Source organism: Benincasa hispida, chromosome 10 (genome assembly GCF_009727055.1).
Source record: "Benincasa hispida cultivar B227 chromosome 10, ASM972705v1, whole genome shotgun sequence".
Taxonomy (NCBI): domain Eukaryota; kingdom Viridiplantae; phylum Streptophyta; class Magnoliopsida; order Cucurbitales; family Cucurbitaceae; genus Benincasa; species Benincasa hispida.
Genome location: NC_052358.1, coordinates 43,542,936 through 43,561,463, shown reverse-complemented (window position 1 = coordinate 43,561,463; position 18,528 = coordinate 43,542,936). Strand labels below are relative to the sequence as shown.

The following is an 18,528-nucleotide window of genomic DNA, read 5'->3' as shown; positions in this document are numbered from 1 at the left end:
TTTCTAAGGTAAAGAACTCTAGGTAAAATGCTCAGTGGGAAGAAAATGGGGTATATGATACTTCATTTTTCCTTTTAGTGTTTCCCTCTAAAAGTTCACACCGTGAGATCTATACTCGGCCTCGAGGCACCTTTGCTTGTATCCCCCTGCAGATGGTGTTTGTATAGGTCAATATCAAGGTGAATAGAGAGAGTGTTTATAGTAAGTGGGAGTGGGACATATGTTAACACATCCCATGGTCTCCCTCATTAGTTTATAGTAAATTTTCATACTCGACCTCGAAACACCTTTGTTTGTGTCCCCCTATGGATGACATTTGCATGACTGTTTACACAAACTTCAGAAATGGATAGGGTTGCTTTAGTTTTTTCCCTAATGGATTTTTCCCTACGGTTGGCTCATTGGGGCAGAACTCTAGAATCTAAAATGAGGGGATACACTTACAAGAAAATGTTAAAGTGAGTTTGACAATTTCTGGATCGAACAATGGTGACTGATAGTTATGGTAACAAGGAGTTGTTCTGTATATTGGTTAAGAATGTCTCATTTCAATGAAGGGGCACCTGATCACTCTACACTGACTTTTGCCCTGCTTCACTAAGACATCATTGTAAAATAGATGTCACATGGGGTGCATTAAATTATTTTGCTAATTTTTATTAGTTTTTTCCATATGGGTTAATGCATAGAGTACTAATATAAATAAATTGTATGGTTTCAACAAATTTCACTATGACTTCTGCAACACTGAATTTACTCTCGCTGCCAACAAACTTATTGGCGAAAATTATACGACTTGGAAAGACACAATTAACACAATTTTAATCATCGATGATCTTAGATTTGTCCTCATGGTGGATTTTCCTCCTATTTATAACATTGAAATAATTAGTCTCTTTATAAAACGCCGTTAATAAAAGAGACCTACATTTCAATAGGATGGCCAACAAGCCTACCATTTTGGGGATTCGTAGGACTGGGGAGCTGGAAACACAGCTACACAAGACAGAATTCACCACTTCCTCGATGTAGGGGCAAGTAGATAAATTGCTCCCTTAAAGGCTGATTCTGTGTCTTGAAGATAGTGGTCACACCCTCTCATGGCCCAAAAGGGACTTAGTCATAGTGAGACTATGACCTATTATTCACTAGAGGGATCAGTGGTACTTAAAGAGTTAAATGTAACTACAGGGGCAAAACAGTATTTTGGCCTAACTGTACTTATGAGCAATTTGTGAATGGTCATCGCGATGTTGATTGGTTATATCCAATGGACATAGAAATTTATCTGTAGTGCGAAGAGTGCAACTATTGGTCTTTAGTGAAGTGAACGACAGTTAATAGATGTTGGGTAATTTAATTAAAAAGTTTAATTAATTATCCGAGTACCGTTGGAGCTTCAATCTACAGGTCCATAAGGTTCCTTTTATAGCTCAACAGGGATTTAATCTTTGGATTAATTTGAGTATTCAAATTAATTGAGGAAATTAATTATATATGATATAATTAATATAATGTATTTGATTCATTATAATTGAGAGGAATTTGAATATGATTCAAATACCAATTATATGAATAAGATTCATGTAATTAAATATAAATATGATTTATATTGAGAGGATTAAATATTTGGATATGATCCAAATATCCTTTATATGGATAAGACTCATATAAGTGGATTTAATATAAATGTGATGTATAGTTGAGAGAGAATAAAATCTATAGTTTTATATTGCAAACTATAGACTATATATTATATTTGATATAACATATAGTGTATATATATAAATAAAGTAGTTATTATATATATATATATTCTATTTTATTAATATAATTGAAATTAATAAAAAGGGAAGGAGTTATAACTCCCTCCCCTATTCTCTCAATGACATTACGTGGGATTTAAGTTGGTTGTGGACGATGATCTTCTTTCTCAATTCACTCTCAGAGAAGAAGTGTTCTCTCTCTAAGAAAAATTTCATAGAGAGAAGAAGTGTTCTCTCTAAGAGAAAAGTTCTCATTAGAAACATCCTTCTCTGTTCTCTCTAAGAGAAAAGTTCTCATTAGAAACATCCTTCTCATTCTCTCCATCTCCTTTCCTCTTCTAAGGATTTAAGAAAAGCCACGACTCCTGCTTAAATCTTTTAATCCCAAAGAGAATATAGAGGGTTCTCGAGTGGTAGTGTTCGTGTGTGAAGAAGGAGATCCGCGAGGAAGGAATTCCGTTTGTGGCTTGTACAAGGGATTCTTTGAAGAAAGAGTTCTTCAAAGGTAAGGGTTTTTAAAACCCTTTGTATTTGTTTTTAAGCATGTTGTAATTTTAAGTAGATGCATATCTACTTGTTGTTTTACTGTAAAACTTTATGTTCAATAAAAATGGAATTTGGAACGATCTTGGCTTCCGCTCAAAGGATTTTTTTTTTCCGAAAATTTTCTTCACGTATATCTTGGCAAGCCTTTCTGAGGTTTTGGCCAAAAAGCATGAGCTCATGATCACTATTCGTGAGATTATGGAATTTCTATAGAAGATGTTCGAACATCCATCCACACAGCTCAGGCATGGTGCTCTTATAAACATCTTCAATGCCCGTATGCAAGAAGAGGCATCTGTTAGAGAACATATTATCAACATGATGGTCCACTTCAACGTGGTGGAGATGAATGGGTCTGTCACTGATAAAGCCAGTCAGGTTAGCTTCATACTCGAATCTTTACCTGAAAGTTTCCTGTAGTTTCGTAGAAATGCTATTATGAATAGATTAACTACAACCTGATCACTTTGCTCAATGAGCTACAGATATTTCAATCCTTGATGAAAAACAAGAAACAAAAGGGAGAGGCAAATGTTTCCTCATCCTCTAAGAAGTTCTACAAAGGTTTGACCTCTGGAACTAAGTCCGTGCCTTCTTCTTTCGGCACCAAAAAATGAAAGAAGAAGAAAAGTGGAAAGGGGAAGCTAACTAACCAGTTACTGTCCAGAAGGGCAAGAAATATTTTATAAATCAATTTTATCACATTTTTTCCCGTTAGTTTTAATTAAAATTTAGAGATGTCTTGAAATTTAATGATTTATCTTATACATGTAACTATGATTACTTATTTTATATACCTGATGTGTGATTTTTAGACCAAAGACTATAATCGACATCAAGCAAGATAAAAAGCAATAGACTTAGAAAATAGCAAGACACGTTCAAAAATAAATCCCTAGAACCAAAATGGGCTTGTAAGAGAGTGTGATTTGAGCCAGAAGCCTAAACCAACTCACTTAATCTTGCCCTAGGCTAGCCAAGCATATTTATTAATAGGGCATGAGCTGCCCTGGCTAGTTCGAGAGACATCCCAATTCAACTCTGAAACCTTATTTGGAGAGACTTAAAATACATCATTATAGCCTAAGGAAAAGTAACTTCATTCTCCACTCTCAAACTAAAATAAGGTTTCGGAGTCGTAAAACTCGCTACATGTCCTTACTTGTTTACTAAAATATTAAAGTGTGCATGGGAAACGGTACACTATAGTGCAGATCTTTCTATTTTGCAAGTCACATCTTTTTACCCTCAAACAAATTCACTATTGTTGTCACACAAAGTCAGGTGCTTTTCCTATCCAATTTTTAGCATCATTAATTAAGGTTATCTGTGGGAAAAAACCACATATGTAGATTTTTTTAAAAAATGTTGAGATGTATGTCTAAAGTCTCGTAGTTAATATGTTATTTGAAAAAAATGATTGATTATTTTATATACGCAATTATCTATTAAAGAATGATCCAAGATTATTTTATGAAACTTGACAAGTATGTGGTAAACATATAGATGGATCATGTTTAATAATAACCTAAATGGTCTATAGTATATGGATAAGATTAGGTACCTTATCCTGGTGACACTATAAACACGACCCACTTTGTAATTGTTACAAGAGTTGTAAAGTGTTACAAACAATTTGATCCTAATCGTTCACATGGAAACATGTGAATGGAGGTACCCTATACAAAGAGTTTTTATAAGACCAGACAGCGAAATGATTAATCTCTCTTTATAACACTGTTGACTGAAGAGATTAACATTTCATAGGATGACCAATAACTCGACCTCAATCCTAAGCGAGTTATAAACTCTTGTCTATGAGGGAAATTTTTTTATTTGTATTGGTTAGAGTGACCAAACTCCCTGACTCAATAAGCCTACCATTTTGGGGATTTATCCGAGTAGGGAGTTGAGAACATAGCTACACAGGATGAAATTCGCTCCTTCTCGTCTTTAAGCTAAGTAGAAAAATTGATCCCTTAAGTGTTGACTCCAGGTCTTGAATAATGGGGCACCTCCCTCTCACTGGCCTGAGAGGGTTTTGTATATGATAGAACTATAAATAGGTTGTTCATTAGAGGATTAATGGGACTTAAGGAGTTAGATGTAATTTGACCCAACCATAACTACGAGCGACTCGTGAAGGGTCGACTTACTGTTGATTGGTTATATCCATGGTCACAAAAATATATCTACAACGCAAAGAGTGAAACTTTAGGTCTTTAATAGAGTGACCTGCAGTTAATGAATGTTGATTAATTTAATTAAAAAGTTTAATTAATTAATCTCATGTCATTGGAGCTTCTAATCTATAGGTTCATTAGGTCTCCTTGCTAGCTCACTAAGGATAAAACAAGGAAAATGGTTTTGGAATAATTTGAATTGTTCAAACTATTTAAAAGATACATTAATGTGATTAATATAAAGTATAATATATATTGATACATTATAGTATATAGTTAATTATAAATATGATTTATAATTAATACTATATATATGAGAGAGATAAATATTTGAATAAGATTAAAATTAATATAATGTATATAGATACATTATAATTTAAAGTTAATTTTGAATGAGATTCAAAATTATACTTTATTATATGAGAGTAATATATTTGTATGAGATTAAAATATTAATTATATGAATGTGATTCATATAATTACTAGGTTATAATTAATGTGAATGAGATTCATATTTGTTGTAGGTAAATTCTGGAATCAAAGATAAAATGGACAACAAACAACAAAAGAAAAGAAGTCAAACGAAACCAAAAGAAAAGTACCGAGGCCGACTGCATCAACAACAACCTAAGGCTTGTTTGACTCAACATAGGCTCAATCGGGAAGAGATATAACCCTAAAAATGCTGGGTAAGAATGTGGGTTGGTCGGTCTCGACTCAAAAGGATTTCCCAAACAAATAGCCCAGTCAGAAGTCCTAATCGGATAAGGAATAGAAGCAGGCCAAAACCTATAAATAGGACAGAGAGAACATAAACGGGATAAGTTCTCTAACTAGAATAAAATATTCTCTTCTCCTTCCAATCTTCTAATTTAAGCATTGGAGTGGCTGTGGTTTACACCACGTTGGTGTTCAGTTTTCTATTTGTTTGCATGCGAGCTCTCTTCCCCTAAAATTACAAATTTACTATTGTTACCCTGTGGAGATCAGGTACGTTCACTTGGTCAAAATTTGGCATCAACAGTTGATGCTGTTTGTAGGGAAGAATATGTTAGGAAACTGATTCTTGAAATTCTTTATTAACTTAACGGGTTGGTACAATCTTTCGGAATAGCAATTAAACGATGAACGACTTCTTTATTAAATGATAAGAGTCAAATAAGACTATTGGTCGCTTACAGTTGTTACTCGATCGCTTACCAAACGCTAAACGATCGTTTACAAGTTCTACACGATCGCTCAGTATTACTAGACGATCGCTTACAAAATACTCCACGATNCTAGACGATCGCTTACAAAATACTCCACGATCGCTTACAAACTCCTACATGATCACTTACAAACTATTACACGGTCGCTTACCAGTTTATATACGATCGCCTACCAATTGCTATACGATCATCTACCAAATGCTACATGATCGCTGAGCTCTGCTAGACGATCGCCTAGTCGAAGTAGACGATGGATGACACACTACGATGACTTCTCCACGACAGAGACTTCCGAACTTCTACTCTCGAGAGCTCTCTTTCCTCACATGATATTCAGACTTCTCTATCCTCTCTTTCCATTTCCTTCTTCTTTTAAACCTCCACTTCTCCCAACGGAATTGTAAGTCGTTCTTAACCGATTCAACCGCCTCTCCTCTATTCTTTCTTAACCAATTGACCTCTGCAAGCTAAATGAGTTAACAAAAAAGGATTTTTTCGATTCCTTTCCTTGACCAAATGGTGGAACGGCTAGTCGGGAAGCCATTCTTTTGTTTCTTGGATGGATTTTTAGGATTTTATAAGATTCTCATTGCATAAGAGGATCAAAAGAGGACTACCTTCACATGTACGTACGAGACTTATGCCTTTAGAAGGATGCCATTTGGACTTTGTGATGCTTCTAGTACATTTCAAAGATGTATGATGAGTATATTCTCAGATTACATTGAGAAGTACATTGAGGTGTTTATGGATGACTTCATGGTATACGGTAACTATTTCGATGATTGTTTGTATAATCTAGCTTTAGTTATGAAACGATGTATTGAAACTATCTTGTTTTGAATTATGAGAAGTGCCACTTCATGGCTAAGTAGGGCATAGTTTTGGGCCACAAGGTTTCAACCCGAGGTATCGAAGTTGACAAGGCGAAAGTTGATGTGATTGCTAATCTTTCTTATCTTACTAACCTCAAGGAAGTCCATTCTTCCCTTGGTAGTGTCGGTTTCTACCGACGTTTCATCAAGGATTTTTCTAGGATTGCCTTGCCCTTGTCATCTCTTTTGCAAAAAAGATGCTCCATTTGTGTTCGATGATGCTTGCAGGCACGCTTTTGATTATCTCAAAGACAAGCTTACCAATGCTTCTATCTTGCAGCCTCCTAGATGAGACTTTCCCTTTTGAGATAATGTGCGATGCTAGCAACTTGGTAGTGGGAGCTGTTCTTGGTCAGAAAATCGATAAAAGAAGTCATGTCATTTGTTATGCTTTTAGGACCTTTAATTCAGCTCAAAGCAATTATACCACAATAGAGAAGGAGCTTCTTGCCATTGTCTTTGCATTACATAAGTTTCGTTCTTATATGCTTGAATACAAAATAATTGTTTTCACTAATCATGCAACATTTAAGTACTTGATGGGAAAGAAGGAGTCAAAGCCTCGACTTGTGCGATGGATTCTTCTTCTCCAAGAATTCGGCCTTACAATTCGAGATAGAAAAAGGATTGAAAACTCCATTGCTAACCACTTGAACAAAATAGTTCAAGAGGAGGATAGTCAGTCGATTAGGGAGGACTTCCTGGACGAGCATCTTTTTCAGATGACTAGTGTGGAACCATGGTATGCCGGCATGGTTAACTACCTAGTCACAGGTAAGTTTTCTCATCACATGAGTAGTTCTAGGAAGGCGAAAATCAAAAGTGATTCTAAATAATATGTTTGGGAGGCACCACATTTGTGAAAACTTTGTGCAAATCAAGTTATTAGGAGATGTGTCCCTAAACGTGAGTTTGAGTCTATTTTGTCTTTCTGCCATGATTATACATGTGGAGGACACTTTAGTCGCAAGAGAACAGTTTGTAAGGTGCCTGATAGTGGATTTTTCTAGATCACTTTGTTTGTTGATGCTTATTCTTTTTGTAAATTATATGGAAAGTGTCAAAGGTCAGGATCCTTTTCTAAAAAGCATGAGATGCCCCTTAATTCAATTCTTATATGTGAGGTATTTGACGTGTGGGGTATGAATTTTATGGGCCCCTTCCCTTCTTCGGTTGGTTATTTATATATCCTCCTAGCCTTTGACTATGTTTCGAAGTGGGTTGAGGAAATCCCTAGGACTAACACTGCTTCTATTGTTTCAGGATTTATTAAATCTAACATTTTCAGTAGGCTTGGAGTTTCTAGGGCCATTATTAGCGATCAGGGCATGCATTTTTGTAATAGGACTACTAAGTCACTCATGATGAAGTATATGGTGTTCACCATCATGTGGCAACACCTTATCATCCTCAAAAAAATGGCCAAGCTCAAATCTCAAATCATGAAGTTATGAGCATTTTGGAATAGACAGTGGGACCAAGGCACAAGGATTGGAGCTTTAGATTAGATGACGCTTTGTGGGCATATAGGACGACTTACAAGACACCTATTGGGACTACTCCCTTTAGACTTGTCTATAGAAAGGCATGCCACCTCCCTGTTGAGATCTAGCATAAGGCCTATTGGACGGTAAAGAAATGCAACATTGAGTTGGGCAAGGCCAGTGAGTCTAAGTTGTTACAGTTACAGGAATTGGAGGAATTGAGATTAGAGGCATATGAGAGTGCCAGGATTAATAAAGAGAAAACAAAACTCCTCCATGGCTAGTTGGTCAGACAGTCCTCCTTTACAATTCTCAACTAAAGCTTATGTCTGGTAAGTTGCATTTTAGTTGGTTAGGTCCATATGATGTTACGGGTGTTTTTTTCTCATGGTGCAATTCAAATCAAAAGTTTGGAGACGGGGAAAGAGTTTAAGGTTAACGAGCATCGTTTAAAAGTCTTCAATGAAGGAGAGGTTGACCCATATTCTTCTAAAGCGCGTCTAGTGATTCCCTCATACATTTTAGTCGAATTCGCCAGACGTCGAGCAAGCAACGTTAAACATTTATGCTTCCTGGAGGTAGCCAAGCTTTGAATTTACTGTTTTTCTTTGATTTTTAGTTTAGTTTTTTTTTTAGGATTTGATTGGGCGAGAGATTGAGTTTTGTGCAATTTAGATAATACATTTTTGGATGTTTGACATACTTCGCCCTTACTTGACCCCAAATTCAGGGAAGTTTCTGTTTCCCTCCCTTTTTATTTGTTCCTGTGCTTTTCACTTTTTATATATCGAGGACAATGTATGGTTCACAAGTTGGGGATGGGTTGATTTTGCATGTCTAAACATTATTTTGTTGTTGGTTTTTATGCTTATATTTGAATTGGCTTTTGTGTGAAATTTCTTGTCTATTGCTTAAGTTTTATTTGTTGCTCGTGTCGTGTTAATGACTATTGATGATACACTCGTTAGGGTTTCGCATGTTTGAAATGTTATAGGAAGAGACCAAGCATGATTTTTTAGTTCTTTTTATAATTTTCTTCTATCTTTCAATCACACTTGAGTTATTCGCTAACTTGTCTTAAGTCTTCTGCATGCTTAAAATAGTTGTATAAGGCCTATATGTTGTCGTTACTTCGAATGTACCTAGCGATAGAATTAAACCCTTCTAGACATCAATTTAGCAATACATGTCAAGGATTTAACCAACCCAGTTTTCCTCTTATGTACTTGAAAAAAAAAAAAGAGAGAGAGGAGAGGTCTACTCCACTTTCTTAAGAGCATGATTAACCTGGGCGGCTATGACACCCGTAGTTAAGCATAATAAATGTTCAAATCGTCTGGCATGAGAAGACAAAAAGACAGAAGAAAAGAAAAATAATTTTTTTTGGGTTTTTAAAGTTTACAAATCAAATTCAACTAAAAGAGATTAAATGGCTTGCCTCCCTGGCAACAACACTATTTTTATCTAGTCTTTTTGGTGTCAGTCCCAAAAAAGTAAAAATCAAAAGAAAATTTATAATACCAAACTACTCCTAACACTACAAAGACGTAGCATAGTGATAAATTCGGGTTGATCCATAGGAAAGCGTGATTTGTTTCGTTAAGCCAATTTCCTAACTAGAGTGATAAATGGGGTTTTTTTGTGTGTGTGTGAAAGAGATAAACATGCAAAAAATTAAAAGAAAAGCGGATAAAGGTAAACTAAGGATAGGAATTATCTAGTTTCAAGAGCAAGAGAGATCCTATTTAATTTCAATCACCGAAACCATTAATTGGACAGACAATTGATTTATGCATACACAACACTCACTTGACATGACCAAGCTAGCATCTATAAAGGCGGACAACTAGCTAGGACCGAACCAAGAAAACTTCCTAGTTAAATTACATGCATTAAATCCTAATTGGGTTTGATAGCAATCACAATTAAGATTAAGCACATGCGCATTAAGCTTTAGGATTTCATTGTGTTAATTAATTAATGGGAAAGCCCTAACTCAATTAATCGATTTATCCTTGAACCTAGATCAAGCATGCATCCTAAGACCCAAGATTAGACTATAAATCCTAGCATACACATTCAACCATTTGCTATTGGGGTGATTTTAAGCATAGACGAACATTAGAGAAATGCGCAAGCCCAAAATCAACTAGCTAAGACATATATTCGTGATAGGGGCATCAATCCAACACAAAAATATATATCAAAATCAAGCAAGATTTAAGAAAACATAAATTCAATATGCATTGAGTCCAAAGAATAGAAATCTCAAGAAAAACACATAGGGTTCTTGCTCCAAAAACTAGATTGAAGTTACCTCAACATCCCATAGACAAGAGGAAGAGTAAAGGTCCAATCCATCATTTACAATCCAAAAGCAAATGCAAATCCTAAACTAAGATGCTAAAATATGAAGGGAAAAGAAGGAAATTGAAGCTCCACCTTGGCCTCCATGAAATCAGCCTCCCTTTCAATTTAATTGGGAAAGAACGATTTTATACAATAGACATAGCGTTGCAATGCTAGGAAGAGCGCTACAACACTCTTATCGATTTAGACCTCAAGCATCAGGTGTGTGTTGCAATGGTGGCTTCGATGCTCATTTGCGACAGGCGCGCGCACGGGGACGCTGGCATTCCGTTAATCATTGCAGCGTTGCAATGCCAAGGGTAGTGTTGTGATGCTGCCCTGCATCCTCAGCTTCTTCCATTCAACGTTGCACGATCGTTGGGGCTATGCATGTAACTAGCATTGCGACACTCTACAAGGGCAGTTTGGTCATTTTTACTCCTTTGAAGTCCGGATACTGAAATCACATCCAAATTGTCTCAAATTAACTTCGTTTCTCATCAAATGGCTAATTATACCTCTTGATTGCTCGATACCTACAAAATAAGACAATTAACTCATAAAATCCATTAATGAGCCTAAATTAAGCAAGAAAATAAGAGTTATCATGTACATATAAAATAACATTTAGGACACCAGTCCCAACAATTACGTCGGTTTAAAATTTAGAACACCAATCCCAACAATTACATTGGTCTAATTTTTCACAACGTAACGTTACACTCCAGGTAGTGTAATTACGCTAACCTTTCTGTGTTACATCATAAAGGGTAGCATAATTATGTTATCCGTTACGCTGTAATACAAAATGTTGGCTCTGCTTCGAAACCAGTCTGGAAAAACTCCAATTTGCATCGATCTGCTCCACAACTCTTACATCACGATCGACATGGACTTACAGACTCGATAGCAGTAAATAGAATTCCCAAAACAACATGCCCTTACAACTTTAAACAATTTAAAGTTGTAGTGCTAATTTTGTAAACATTCAATCTTGTAAACCATAGTCCAAATACAGGAAAGAACCCAACATTCCTCTCAATTTCGTAACAAATTGAAAGATAAATTGTAATTGGCTCTGATATCAATTGCAGAAACGAAATTCCTCATGGAAGCGTGTGAACATCATACAGTTAGAATTGAGTTTGTACACGAAAAAATTGAGAAGGATAAATGCATCAAATAGGATAAACATTCAACTCCTAAACTTGCTTTTTACAGAGAATTGAGGGAGAAAGAAACTCACCCTTTGCGAACCACAAAACTTCACGAAAACAATACTGCTTCAAAGTCGCAAGACCCCTTCTTCCAAGTAGAGACCATCTAAATTATGAACAAGATCATCAAAGAATGCAAGACACAGAGGGCTTAGATTGAAAGAAAAAACACAAAGTGTCTTTCAACCTTGAAGTTTCAACTAAATTATGAATTCTCAGATAAGTTTTAGTTCAAGCTCCAAATTTTCTAATGCTACGTTAAAAATTGATAGCGAGTTTGTCAAAATCTCATGTTAATGATGCATGACTTAGTTACTTTGTTATAGTTATTTGTTTCTTTTTAACATTGTGGGCTCTAGAAAATAATACCCTTAGATTGAGGGAAAAATCGAGTACTATCGTTGTAGCAACTCCTTCCATTCATTATTTGGTATGTCATTAAATGATTTATAAATTTATTATTCATTTACTTCATAGACCCGCATAATTCTTAAATGTTACTATTGTGGCAAGCAATGAATAGAAGCAGTATGGAAAATTATGGGTAAATTTGGGCCTAACAAAATAGACCAAAGGCCAAAAAAAATCAAGGAAGATAAATCTAAGATAAAGTAGTTTTGGAATCAGATAAGTCTAAATGTCAACTAATCATTGATATCACATTTGATCTAGTCCTACCTTATGTACGATATGAAAAAATCCATCTCATCCTAATCCTAAAAGGAAAGGGTAAACTACAATCATTCTCTCTATGAAGACATTATATAGTATAACTCCATATGAGCTAACTTGACTTGAACTTCATCTAGAACTCAACTTCTCAATTATTCTCCACGTGATAGTTCTCACATTTTTTTTCTTTATTTTACTGGTCTTCTCTTCTTCAAATTACAAATTTAATAAATTTAATGTTATTATCATGTGAAGGTCAAGTGCATTTTTTTATCTAAATTTTAGCTTCAACAACCTTATTTATGGAAAAAAAAAAAAAAGATAAGATTTTAACTTTTATATTCAAAGTTTAAAAGAAATACTAGAAATCGTTAGTGGTAACAATTCCGAGTCCATGTTCCTTCAGACAAAGCTTGAAGGAGAAAGGAAACAACAAATATAGATTTTCCTAAACTTAAAAGTAAATCTTGCTCACCTTTGTCTCAATAGATAATCTTATTTAATAACTTGGTTTTTTATATTTATATTTTTAAACTTAAATGTTAAAATATTTAGATTAGATAAACTGATTATAACAACACCAAGTCATTTGTTGCCAAATTTTAATTAATCAATCATAAAGTATCAATTACACAACTTTTCTTTTTCTCCGTAAAAGAATACTTTTTAAAATTGTCATGACTAAAATAAATATTTTTGAAAGTTGAAAGAATAAAACAAAACAAGATCTAAAGATTAAAGATCAAAATAGACATTTTAAAAGTTTAGACACTAGAATAGAATATTTTTAAGACTTATGAAGCTTCTTTTTATTCTTGGAAAATGAAAGAGAGAAGATTGCATCCAATATTGTATTTGACCAGATAGTTTATGAAGCTATCATCTTTTCTAAGTTACATTAAGATACTAAAGCTTCATTTGATAACCACTTCGTTTTTGTATTTGAATTTTAAAAATTAATCTTATATACATTATTCTCTCACATAAAATTATATATTTTGTGATCTAGATTCTACTCATGTTTCTAAAAATCAAGTCAAAATTTGAAAACTGAAAAAAAAATATATTTTTAAAAGAATTATATTTGTTTTCAGAATTTGAATAATATTTTAAACCTTTCTTTATGATTGGTGAAAATGATAATAGAAAAATTGGGAGGAAATAAACCTAAATTCTAAAAATTAAAAATTAAAAACAAAATTGTTATCCAACAGGACCTAAATTAATAAGTATTGTTTCAAGGACTAAATTGTGTTTAAGAACGTTGATTTCTTTCCTTTCTTTCTTTCCTTCTTTTCTTTCTTTTCTTTTCTTTTTTATATAAATATAAAAGATTTGAGAGGGAGAATTCAAACTTCTTGCCTCAAGGAAAGAAAGTAATTTTCTAACCAATGAATTATGCTTATGTTGGTGTACATTGACCTTATAATTTCAAATCTAATAGGACCTACGAGTCATTTACCTAAAAGTTCCTAAACTGAACTTGAAATGTAACCATATGATTTTAATATAAAAGAAGGAAAAAAAATTCAATTTATACCCCCAAAACTTTGGGAGTTGTATCAATTACAATATTAAACTGATAATTGTATTAATTTAAACTCTTGACTTTCATAAGTATCGATATATACCCTTCCTTAAGTTTCATTTGGATAAATATCGTGTGAGACATATGGTTTTATCAATTGAACACCTAAATTTTTATAATCGAATCGATTTGGACTCTCAGTTAGATTTCCTTTTGATTATCATCATTATATCATTCTAGTTATCTACTTCTAACATTTTAAGAAGTCTACATGCGTTAGAATTGATGCATCGACGATTTTTTTACTAATGGATCTAAATTGATTCACTTATGAAAACTTAAGAGTTCAATTGACGTAATTATAAGTCTCACATGAAATTTTGCATGCAAAATTGATGAAGGGTGTGAATTACCCCCTAAACCCTACTTACTAGGCCAACGCGCTATAATAATTCCATAAACGCCTAATAAAGATATTAAAAACAGATAAAGTAGCCCTTCCAGTGCCACAATAGGTAGAGAGCATACAACACAACCTAAATTTATTAAAGTTTATGATTTAAATTAAGATGGTTGTCAGTTTAGTTCATGATTTTAAAGGATAGACCCAAATGTTTAGGGTGCAAATAGATATATTTTTTAAAATTAAAAAAAAAAATCCTTCTCAAATATTTATATTTAAAAAAGAAGTAAGATATGAGAATATCCAGCTATGACAAATTCCTTTCGGTTAAAGAATTATCCAATCAATTTCATCCAAGTTGAATTACATATATTCAAACTGTGTGCTAGAGAAGGAGCCTGCTTGGTTTGAGTTTTGACCAGTGATAACAGTATCCATTTCCATTTTATTAAAATTATATGCTGACTTTATCAAAATCACAGTCTTCCTTTATTTCACCGTAGTGTCAAAAAATTCTTTGTCTAATATCAAAAGTTCTTATGAGAATGGATCAAAGGGAAGATGAATGAAAATGGAACCCACCCAGTACTGTTCTTGTAATCAATAGGAAAGCACTGGCTTTTCCAACTTTATCTTTCTTTCACCACTAAAATACAACACCCACATGGAAAAAATGGAAAAAAAGAAATTTATTTACAGAGAGAAGATGAACTTGAATACATACACAGAATCTTAGGCCAAAAGTCTGTCTGTTTTAAGCTATATTTAATTTCAACTAGGAAGAGGGAAGAAGAAAGAGAAAGGGGAAGAGGTCTGGTTTGGTCCAGGAATCTGCTTCCTTGTGGTATTGGGTCCCTCCTGTTTTTGCCCATTTTCTCAAAGGCGACCGCCATTAATGAGTAAATCAAGCTCTGCAACTCCACCCCCATCGGCAAAACCCTCATGGGTCCTTCCTTATCGGACCCAACCCCTCACCAATTTCTATACCCTTGGCAAAAAGCTGGGCCAAGGCCAATTTGGTACAACTTTTCTTTGCACGGACAAGCAAACTGGGTTCAATTATGCCTGTAAGACCATCCCTAAGCGCAAGCTTCTTTGCAAAGAGGACTATGACGATGTTTGGAGGGAGATTCAGATAATGCACCATTTATCTGAACATCCCAACATCGTCAGAATCAAGGGCACTTATGAAGATTCTGTCTCTGTTCATTTGGTAATGGAGCTTTGTGAGGGTGGGGAACTTTTTGATAGGATCGTTCAAAAAGGTCATTACAGTGAGAGAGAAGCGGCTAAGCTTATTGGGGTTATTGTAAGTGTTTTGGAGTCTTGTCATTCGCTTGGAGTTATGCATAGAGACCTTAAACCTGAGAACTTTCTATTTCAAAGTGTGGATGAGGATGCTGCTCTTAAGGCTACTGATTTTGGGCTCTCTGTCTTCTATAAGCCAGGTTCCCTTTCCCCTTTCTTCTGCAAATTTCATTGTCTTACTCCATTTTAATCAACCCTATTTCTATGCCTTTTGGATGTCTCTCAATGTTCTTTGTTTCCATTTGTTGTGTCGATTTACAATCTGCGTTAGTGTGCTGCTGTTTTGGTTGGCATCTTGGGATTTGGAAACTGATTCTTTTGGTGCTTGAACTGATGAATATCATTTATAAAATTAGTGTTCTAGGTTTCATGTCATCTGGGGTTTAGGTCTTGTCATTGATCTGTCCTAAATTGCTCATTTTCATTTTCTTTCTCTACAAAACTCAATAGCCATTGCCAAGATAGAGGTCTCTTCTTTCTGCCATTGTCTATTTATCATGCACAGGCTGAGATTTTCTGCTTAGCACTCAATTTATACCCGAAGAATACCAAGTGTTTGTTTGGATTGACTTTCTAAGTGTTTATAAACACTTTTTTGCACTTATAAACACTTATTTAAATACTTAGAAAGTCAATCCAAATGCATCCTAATTCTTTTATGAAAGAAATATTTGCATCAAATTGAAGAAGTATCTTGTTTCATCCAAGTTCTATTATCGTTCAGCATTACGCTGGGTCGGTCTTTAACATTGAATATGCTGTCTGGATACAAACAACTAGGATCAACCCTGCAAAGTAAAAGGTCATAAGAAATTATGATTGAACCAAGAGAAAACTGAATGGACTGTGCCTTGGATTTATGTTAGATGCTGCCTATACACCATGTAATTAGAATATGCTTGTGCTAAGCTACTACTCAACCTATTGTGGATAGTAGACTTCTAAAAATTGAATGGAAACTTACTTTCTTCATTGATCTTCAGATGATTACATATTCTGTGGTTCCTACCCATGGAACAAGAAAGATAGTCACTAAAGCAACAATCAAGACTACCCAATGAATTAATTAGTGTTGTGTTGGTTATCATCTCCTTTATATTTTTAAGAACTTTTTGTAATCTTGGATCTTAAAATGTTTACAGGGGAAACTTTTTCTGACGTTGTTGGTAGTCCGTACTACGTTGCACCAGATGTGCTACGCAAGCATTATGGACCCGAATCCGATGTTTGGAGTGCAGGAGTTATCTTATATATCCTATTAAGTGGGGTGCCTCCATTTTGGGCAGGTAGCTACTAGAAATCCATATGTTGATGAATAAATGGCATTTCCTGGAAATCTTTGTAAAAGTAACACTTTCAACTGAGTTCTATTACATATAATTTTCTCCCTTCTTTGTACTACAGAAACTGAAATAGGGATCTTCCGACAGATCTTACAAGGACGACTAGATTTTGAATCAGAGCCGTGGCCTGGTATCTCAGCAAGTGCGAAGGATCTCATACGAAAAATGCTCGACAGAAATCCAAAGCGAAGGCTAACTGCTCACGAAGTCCTCTGTAAGTTGTGGTTCCTAGCATTGAGCAATATGACTTTGTTGTTCTAAGGTTTACAGATTCCAAAACCTTTCTGTATCAGGTCATCCATGGATTGTAGACGACAAAGTTGCGCCTGATAAACCTCTTGACTCGGCAGTATTATCACGCTTGAAGCAGTTCTCTGCTATGAATAAGCTAAAGAAAATGGCTCTAAGAGTAAGTTCTAAAATTAATATTAGTCCTAATTGTTAGGAAAGAAAACTACTGAAGGGAAAATTTGAAAGCATATGATACGATATGTTGTGTCACTCGTCGAATCTGCTGGATTTTAACACATTATAACACAAGTTGCATATCTACATTTGCAAGTGAAAACATTACCTGCTCGGTATCTGAACTCTGAAATCTTATGACTGATTGTAGGTAATTGCTGAAAGGCTTTCTGAAGAAGAAATTGGGGGTCTGAAAGAGTTGTTCAAGATGATAGACACAGACAACAGTGGAACGATAACGTTTGACGAACTAAAAGAAGGCTTAAAACGTGTAGGCTCCGAACTTATGGAGTCTGAGATTAAGGATTTGATGGATGCAGTAAGAAACAAAGCCTTCTTCCATTTATGCATTCTTAATTTCATTGTTGCGTGTTGTCGTTCATATTGATGATATTATTATGTTTGGCAGGCAGATATCGACAACAGTGGAACAATTGACTACGGTGAATTTCTTGCTGCTACAATTCATCTGAATAAGCTAGAGCGGGAAGAGAATTTGTTGTCAGCCTTCTCATATTTTGATAAGGACGGTAGTGGATTCATCACCCTCGATGAGCTTCAACTAGCCTGCAAAGAGTTTGGCTTGAGTGATCTGCATCTCGACGATATGATTAGTGAAATCGACGAAGACAACGTTAGTTACTCGTACACCTTCCACATTTTCTTTTCTTCTTTCTCTCTTGCTTATTTCCCTCTTCAACATAGCTACTTTTGATTATACGTATCAATCAACGAGTTAAGATCAATATTTTCCCAAAATTTATGTCAATCCATAGCATTTGGCCTACGTATGAAAATGAACTTGATGTTGAATGATTTTGCTTGTTATCTGTTTAAATGTTTATTAACTGTTTCTATTTCTATGTATTGATGAAACTACTTTGATTCTGTTTGGGTTTATGCAGGATGGACGTATAGATTATGGGGAATTCGCAGCGATGATGAGAAAAGGCAACGGAGGAATTGGAAGGAGGACGATGCGAGGGCCGATGAATTTAGGAGATGCTCTCGGGCTGTCAACAAGCGCCAACAACCAATCTATTGATAATCCTACCTGAGATGCTTATATATTTTACTTGTGTATCTTGGAATTCTTCAACAGAAGCTTTAATCCTATTTATGGTTCCATAAACTTATCTACAAAACAAAAACTAGACTTCCTTACTGTGCTAAATCTC

The 18,528-nt window shown here is 34.8% G+C and overlaps 1 protein-coding gene across 1 annotated transcript; it reads left to right on the top strand.

Annotated features, from left to right (window-relative positions):
- The first annotated feature begins 14,930 nt into the window (after positions 1-14,930).
- On the top strand, positions 14,931-18,524 carry LOC120088414 (calcium-dependent protein kinase SK5). Its single transcript, XM_039045690.1, has 7 exons — positions 14,931-15,682; positions 16,685-16,828; positions 16,947-17,099; positions 17,179-17,294; positions 17,502-17,669; positions 17,760-17,984; positions 18,256-18,524. Exons 1-7 carry the CDS (start codon positions 15,130-15,132, stop codon positions 18,406-18,408), a joined length of 1,512 nt encoding a protein of 503 aa, XP_038901618.1. The 5' UTR covers positions 14,931-15,129; the 3' UTR covers positions 18,409-18,524.
- Positions 18,525-18,528: the final 4 nt, after the last annotated feature.

Bases quoted from the DNA above. Each gene is read 5' to 3' on its own strand.
- LOC120088414 (XM_039045690.1), top strand. From the start codon at position 15,130: ATGAGTAAATCAAGCTCTGCAACTCCACCCCCATCGGCAAAACCCTCA. The intron at 17,100-17,178 runs GTAAGTTGTGGT...TTTCTGTATCAG, and splicing joins AACTGCTCACGAAGTCCTCT to GTCATCCATGGATTGTAGAC. The intron at 17,670-17,759 runs GTAAGAAACAAA...TATGTTTGGCAG, and splicing joins TTAAGGATTTGATGGATGCA to GCAGATATCGACAACAGTGG.